We start from the raw sequence: 7,000 nt of genomic DNA on the forward strand, positions 1-7,000 counted from the left end.
TACTGCGGCTTTACAGCGTACGGGTTCCAATGCTACATGTGCTCCAAGACAAACTTTCCACTCCTTCGGTTTGGCTTGGGCGGTCACTCGTTCTTCACTCTGTCAGGTAGGGTCCCATCCGTCCCGCTGGCCACGTCTCACTCGAGATCTAGGAGCGGACTACACGCTTTGCATCGGCGCGACTTGCCTCGTTCTAATCCATGAATCTGGCCAAGACATGTGGACGCTCGGTGACGTGTTCCTCAAGAAGTACCTGAGTTTGTACGACATCCAGACCAAGCAGGTTTCGTTTGCGTGTCCGCTTCAGGCGCTTCATTGCGGCAACGAGTCCGCGGCGACCGCGTCCGTCGCCCGCCCTGTCCTCGACAACATCAGCCTCAGCCTCCTCGAACCGCACACGATCCTCATTTTATTTATCAGCGGGTTCAGCATCCTCGGGTACGTCCTTCCGATGCTTTGAGCAATTTCACCTCGACATTCGATATTATCGATTCTCAAGTTTTATTCACTTTGGCCCGTTTAAAAGTCGGGGGGAAATCAGTACAAGCCATGATTGGATAAATCCTAAAGTCGGTTCGTTTCACGCCGTTTCTACGGACCTGCGTGGTGACCAAGACCATTCCAACGGCACGATCTGGTAGTGATAGATGCGTGGGATCAATGGTTCACTCCATCTCCCAAGAGCGGCTTGTTCTGTGCCATCAAAGACTTTACGAAGGACATGATCAACTTTGCTGGTCACACAGGTAGTTTTAGTTATTCATGTTTGTTAAAAGAAGTCCTAAAGAGGAAGCGAGGTAATAAATGAATGTCAAACCGCCGGCGCACAATTCGACGAGGTCTCGGCTGGCACGATCCTGAACTTTATTGACGTGATGACGCAGCAAGCAGTCGCCACCCACCGGCCGCTGTTCAACACGAGCGACGGAACGACCCAAGACGACTCGATGATTTCGTTTGAAACCATTCTTGGCATCCGCACCGTCCTCGAAGATTGCATCTACCTGCCGCTCCAAGACGTGTTCCACAAACACATCCATGATGTGCCCACTTCCCGCGTCAAAGCACGCCTTGCGATTCTCCGCAGTCTTCCGGCCGACCGTGTATTCAACGCAGCCGTCCTGTCCAAAAGAACTCGCAGGCCAACTGGAGCACAACGGTTCAGCCATTCCTTGTGCTCGTCACAGTCAACGACGTGTTTCAAAAGAACTCGCAGGCCACCCTTGAGCTCGTCGCAGCCAAGGCATTGTCGGTTGGATTTGTCGCGTTTGCCATTTTATCTACACATAAAAAAAGCATAGAGGGGATGCCTGGGCATTAATTGTCCTGGTGCGGCATCTTGCGACGACGGGGTTGTAGCTGACCGTTTGTGTACATCTCGACGACGGTGTTGTCGCCGCGCATGGCGTCCAAAGAGGGCGTCTTGCGATGGGGCCACCGAGCCATGGCTGTTCTAGCAGTGCTAGCCAATGTCGGTCGCGTTTTCACATTCCGTTTGCACGCAGGTTGTAACCACGGCGGGCAACTGTCGCAGGCGCGATCCAGGACATGACGTGCATCACGGCGAGTGCGGCGGCGTTGACGGCGCGGTTGTCGTGGCGCGATGGAAAAACGAGGGCGGCGTCACCATGCAACCAGCGGTGGAATGCATTGAAATCAAAACCGCTGGAAGTTGTTGGTTCTGAGCGCTGCATCGGGTCGAGGAACGTCGAACTGAACGCGACAAACGTAGTGCTTCCACGAATGTGTCGGTTTGGTACTTTGTGCGGTCGGGGATAATTGCATACCCTAGCGTAGGGCGTCAGGATGCTTGTAGTGGAGGTCGAGCCGATCCCCTGTCAAATCGAGTTTCAAGTGGATCCGGGACTACCCCCCTCCAACAAGCGTACCGTCGACATGCTGGGGACTGTTGCCGCTCGTTCGAATGGGGCGTTTTCGTGGCATGATCTTGCCTGGATAAACGTCAAACCACCAGGATTCCAATTTCCAATGGAAGCACGGAAAAATGTGGGCACTTTGTAGGTTTCTTGAACCAAGGAATCGTTGGTGGGTTTGAAAATACGACGACGTTTTTGTACACGTTGTTGGGCGAGAGCGACGGTAGCTGGGACTGCGTGGTCTCCCCACGTGCGAGAATTCGACACGTCATTGCCGCTTGGTGCAGCAAAGTGTCGACGCGAAGCTTTGAGCGACGAGATTCTTGCGCACTCTCCAAGTCGCAGAGATTGTGAGAAATATCACACGTTCTCGGGCCATGAGGAAAAAGATTCCCACGAAACGAGCTCAAAACAAGTTCGACAACGTGGACTTCCTCCCAGACGCACACATCGTGTCATGTTGTTCATGCATTCTGTGGTTTAGAAATCGTGACTACTTACGCTCCAACTTTTCGAGCAGCGCCAGCCTGCACTTGCGCCAACGTCAACTGCTGCTGGTCCGTGGCCAGCTCAACCAAGAGGTTGATCAGGTCCATTTCACGAGTGGAATACTCTAACAGCGATGCTTCTTGGTCCTAGAAATCGAAATGATTCACTCTTCCACAAGCAATGAACAAACGCGCGAAACTTGGAAATCATCCCCACACGCACTTGACCATGGAGAGACAACGTACGTGCAGTCGCTGCAATAATTTGTGCACGCTGGGGACGAGCTGTGGGACAGCACGTTTGACCGCTCCAAGAACCTTCTTTGCATGTTCGTCGATGCTAGGAGAAGCTCTTTGCTTGCCTGTCGAGAGCAAACTCGACCCGTGCTTTTTGACGAACCGATCGAGCATTTCGGCTTTCTTTTGTTCCTGCAAGCAGCACAAAACCTCAATTCAACGCACTCTGTTTTTCCTCCGAGCGCAATATATTTTTACAACCGAAGCTCCAGGACAAAACGTGCGCTGGTTTACCGTTTGAATGCTAGCAAGGTACATCTTGACCGCGACGAGCTCTTCTGCCGCCTTTTCGTGCTCCTGGGTCAGTGCGGCTTGCTGTTGTTGCAATGCCAAACTCTTTTGCTGTTGGTGGTCGACCTGGGCACTCAACCTGGCTTCCCCGAGCCGTGCCTCCAACAACATGTCGTCTTTGGTCGTGACCAATCTAGATGCGAACGATGAAGGCACAAGTGCGATGATGCAAACACATGCGACATTGAAATTATATAAAATGGATCATTGGGCAAGAAAATAACGCAGTCGAGGGAAACACGTACTTGGATAACGCGTCGATTTTCTTGGCGGACTCCTCGACGACTTTTTTGGACGACAGAAAATGTCTAGACGTGCAAATGGAATGACGTGGTGACTGAGGCGAGCCGGAGTGACAACACTTGAAGAGATATCGCGACAACGTTGGGTGCTATGCACATACCGTTCCTTTTTACGCAGCGCCAACACTTGTTCATGGAGGCCGACGTTTTCCTTCACAATATCGCGGTATCGATTGCGCAAATCCACCGTTGCATTGGCAGCCAGCTACGACAGATTCACTTTTTCCATCCAACTCGACACTTTTTACAACCCATGGAACATAATTGCAAGCTGGTTGTACGTACCTTTAACTCCAACCCAAGATTTTGCGTGCGCAATGCCTCGAGTTGGGACGTCACGGTTTGAATTTCCACGTCGTACTAGAGCATGCCCAATTCAGTCGCCAAGGTCATCGCAGCGCAAGACGTCGCAAATAGGTAGATTCAATAGATAGTTCACCATTCTCGCCACGTTGCTTGTTACGATGTATTTTTACCTTGTCGAGTACGGACTGCATACCCGTTTGCGTTTCCAGCACACGCAATTTGCTACGCAAGTCCACATTGGCCAGCTTGAAATCTTGCAACTATTCAATCGTTGGTATCGTTAGACGTTGCCACATCATACACATCGTGTAGTCTGGAGCTCCACCGATGCATGCAAAGCAGAGCACCTGCACATGGTACGTTGCTTCAGTCTCCTGGTGCGCAACTTGGAGCTCGTCCACTTGGTGTTGAAGAGCCATCGTGTGCACATGCTGGTCTTGAAGCACCTTCAGAAGCCCGTCGTAGTGCTTTCGAAGCAACTGCGCTTCCGTGGCTGTTATCGTGGCGGCGCTCGCAGCATCCAGTCCTGATACGACAACATGAATAGTGCTGCAGCAATGTATACGTGTTCGCTGTGCGTCGTCTGCATGAAAAGGTGGAAGGTATTCAAATCCAGGGATTGTCCGTTGAACAGTGAAACATCCCATCCGAAAAACCCGTTCATGAAATTGGTTCACGCCATTCCAAGGACCCACACACATCCCGCAACAGAATGCTTCAATGTGCCCACTCAAAATTGATTGCGTTTGTTCGAACCTGTAACAACGGGAGGTGGTGGAGCCATGGCGGGTAAATGGGCATCTTCAAGAAGAACTGTCCACGAAGAAGCAGCGCGTGAAGCAGTGTCATGCGCCACATTGTTTGTGGCACTTGCGGTCATGGTGGATTCCAGACTCATTGACGGCGCTGTAACCACAGGTGGAGTTGACGCCAAAGGCAATGGTGGGGCAACGGGAGACGAGTCCGTGTGGTTTAGGGGCAGGCCAAGTTGAGTTGGCAATTTCATGAGCGGCACCACGGGCGGTGTTTGATGAATTGGCGACTGAGGCGGCACGACCTGAAATGTTGCAACTGGAAGAGCCGACGGCTGCACCGCGTCAAGAGAAGGCGTCGACTACAACCATGCATTGAGATCGCTCGAGTCCATCACGAAAATGCAATCACTGCGCTCTTTTTGAAACTCTCCGACGACCTGTCAAGCCCCGTCGGAGTGCAGAGCGTACATCGATTCAGGACATTGCATTCGACGTTATCGCTCACACAAGCATGCTCTTCGACCAAAGAAGAGCACCTTTTAGTTGAAATTCCTTTGGGACACTTAGTCACATCAAGGTAGCTGAACTAAAATTGACGTGCTTGACAGGAGAACAACCACTTGGGAGCACGAACCACACACATGACAGAGCACACGAGAAAAAAACCATTCCATGACAAGGACAATGTCCATTGCAGCGAAGTGCACAGGCCATACCGGAGTAGACGACCGTCGACGCATGCTTTTACCACCAAAGAGTTTTTGCGCAAACGTCGACGTCTGCAACGTCGAGCTGCTCGCCGGGTCCATCGCGGTGGGTTTGGTTGACTTGTCACTGGCCCAGCACTCAAACGGCTCAAAGTCGAGGAGGGCAGGGTCAATTTGAGTTAACTTCACACACGCGCACGAAATCAATCGAACGCCCGACATGATCCAGAGTAAGTCCAGCGTCGAAACAGCGACGTGGGAATCAACAAACCCGAGCAGAAAGGTCTTGGAATTGCCAGCAAGAAGGGGTGCCAAAAACTGCGACAATGTGCAGCTGTGTGGTTGTTGGAGATCGCTAGAGTTGTCGTGGCTAATTTCTTGTGATTCTTTCCCACTGGACGACGCAGAGTCGGCAATGAGTGCGTCGAAAAGTCCCACGAATTCCGTTTCCTCTTCCGAGGACAGCCGACCGAGATCCACATAGTGTAGCAAGCTCAACTGCTGGTCCGTCTACACGAAATACAAGAATTAGAGGGGAATATAGAGTTACAAAAAAAGAGACTGCATAGCAAGCCTTCATACTTCATGTGCATACACCGCAACGCGGACGAAAACGTGAGCAGACGCATCGAGGAACTGCAAGGATTGCCGCAGCAGGATCAACGCCTGCGTCAAGCTGCGAACATGAATGGTTTTGAATTGAATCGGATGATCCTTGTCTTGCAAAGGTGGAGGCGTCGTTGGGTTCAGGAGGTCGCGGACGCTGTTGGAGAGTACGACCCAGCAGCTCAAGCCGATGTTGAGTCCGTGGTTATGCTGAAAGAGGCGCCAGAGGATACCTCCAATTTGCCCGAACGATGCCAACACGTCTTCCAAACAAGTTGTTGATACATTTGAAGGATCTTGACCAAGAAGGGACCCCGACGAGGATGCGGTAGACAACCCCAACGTCGTCGCTCGCTTCAAGCTGCTTGAACCATAACACACCATACTTGTGTTGAATCCTTCGCGCACGACGTCTTCTATCGGCGCAGACACCTGTTCAAACACGTCTTTCGGGTGGAAGCCGCTGGGGAGCACCGACGTGAACTCGAACGACGTCGGCAAGGACTCGTCAAAATCGTGCGACGACGCCACAAGGTTCACGCGATTCGTCGATGGATCTGCAGCGACAGTTGTTGTGGCCGCCGTCGACAGCGCCATGGACGACGGAGAAGTTGCTACATCGCTACACACGCAGCAGTAGCTGCCCATCCGACCCACGTACAATGGAACGTCGCTCATCCCGGCGATCGCGTCGACGTGGGGTCGTAGTGGCGGTTACACCACTTCTTTATTCCAAGTATGGCCATCTATTTCATGAATCATTTATTTGATTCAGAAGTCGAAATTTCCCACACGTTTTCCGAAATTTGCGAGGATGTGGTGTGAAAGAACAACAAAACCTCGCACACTGACAGGTGCTGTGTGCTGCTGCTGCACGCTACAACTTTATTCATAGATAGGATGTTTGTGGAGGCACTTGTTCACAAATATTCACTTGAAACCTCGTTAGACCAAGTGGATGAGAAGGTCCAGCGTATATATATATACTCCCTCCGTCCCACAATAATGGCTCGACTCAGAATCATGCTGTATGCCTCCTTGACAAAAAATCCTTCTCGTGAGTCCTGTTTCTGAGAACTGTCCTTCTCGCAAGTCCTCCATAACTTCGATCGAAGTTTTTTCGAAGTTTTGTTGAGATAAGGCAGTTAAAGAGTTAACGATGCTTCCGTTGCCCATGCCACCAAGCGACCTCGCTATGTCGCCCGCCATCACGAACCAACGTGAAAAGACCCCCCTCACTGGCGGCTTGCTCAGCCGTCATTTCCCAAGTTACCTTTCAGGTACTTCCGACGTTGGTCAGGGCAGTCTTCGGGCCGTCCAGTACAACGACGACGACATCCACGGGGTCATCCTGACCGACAGACGCCATGT

At 51.7% G+C, this 7,000-nt stretch overlaps 3 protein-coding genes across 6 annotated transcripts; 1 reads left to right on the forward strand and 2 right to left on the reverse strand.

Annotated features, from left to right (window-relative positions):
- Positions 1-36: 36 nt before the first annotated feature.
- On the forward strand, positions 37-460 carry H310_09664 (hypothetical protein; the record flags this gene model as incomplete). Its single annotated transcript, XM_008875807.1, has 2 exons — positions 37-106; positions 153-460. 2 exons carry the CDS (start codon positions 37-39, stop codon positions 458-460), a joined length of 378 nt encoding a protein of 125 aa, XP_008874029.1.
- Positions 461-734: 274 nt separating this feature from the next.
- On the reverse strand, positions 735-2,063 carry H310_09665 (hypothetical protein). 3 transcript variants are annotated; one of them, XM_008875808.1, is made up of 3 exons: positions 1,890-2,063; positions 1,788-1,835; positions 735-1,734 (listed from the first exon to the last, which is right to left on the reverse strand). In XM_008875808.1, the coding sequence occupies exon 3, from the start codon at positions 1,167-1,169 to the stop codon at positions 753-755; it is 417 nt and encodes a 138-aa protein (XP_008874030.1). In that variant the 5' UTR covers positions 1,170-1,734; positions 1,788-1,835; positions 1,890-2,063; the 3' UTR covers positions 735-752. The 3 variants fall into 3 exon arrangements, with proteins under 3 accessions (XP_008874030.1, XP_008874032.1, XP_008874031.1); XM_008875810.1 differs by having other exon boundaries at positions 735-1,788; XM_008875809.1 differs by having other exon boundaries at positions 735-1,835.
- Positions 1,999-6,352, reverse strand: H310_09666. 2 transcript variants are annotated; one of them, XM_008875811.1, is made up of 11 exons: positions 5,606-6,352; positions 5,033-5,533; positions 4,318-4,675; positions 3,909-4,087; positions 3,732-3,821; positions 3,541-3,615; positions 3,357-3,460; positions 3,199-3,261; positions 2,897-3,086; positions 2,612-2,794; positions 1,999-2,512 (listed from the first exon to the last, which is right to left on the reverse strand). In XM_008875811.1, exons 1-11 carry the CDS (start codon positions 6,305-6,307, stop codon positions 2,375-2,377), a joined length of 2,583 nt encoding a protein of 860 aa, XP_008874033.1. In that variant the 5' UTR covers positions 6,308-6,352; the 3' UTR covers positions 1,999-2,374. The 2 variants fall into 2 exon arrangements, with proteins under 2 accessions (XP_008874033.1, XP_008874034.1); XM_008875812.1 differs by lacking the exons at positions 1,999-2,512; positions 2,612-2,794 and having other exon boundaries at positions 2,816-3,086.
- Positions 6,353-7,000: the final 648 nt, after the last annotated feature.

The sequence above is a fragment of the Aphanomyces invadans genome, assembly GCF_000520115.1.
Source record: "Aphanomyces invadans strain NJM9701 unplaced genomic scaffold supercont1.22, whole genome shotgun sequence".
Classification (NCBI taxonomy): Eukaryota; Oomycota; class Saprolegniomycetes; order Saprolegniales; family Verrucalvaceae; genus Aphanomyces; species Aphanomyces invadans.

What these genes read in the sequence shown, in the direction of transcription:
- H310_09665 (XM_008875810.1), bottom strand. Translation starts at nt 1,169, where the DNA reads ATGGCTGAACCGTTGTGCTCCAGTTGGCCTGCGAGTTCTTTTGGACAG.
- H310_09666 (XM_008875811.1), bottom strand. Translation starts at nt 6,307, where the DNA reads ATGAGCGACGTTCCATTGTACGTGGGTCGGATGGGCAGCTACTGCTGC. An exon ending in AAGCAACGTACCATGTGCAG is followed by an intron (nt 3,822 to 3,908) that starts GTGCTCTGCTTT and finishes ACGATTGAATAG; the next exon opens with TTGCAAGATTTCAAGCTGGC. An exon ending in AATTATTGCAGCGACTGCAC is followed by an intron (nt 2,513 to 2,611) that starts GTACGTTGTCTC and finishes TTCGATTTCTAG; the next exon opens with GACCAAGAAGCATCGCTGTT.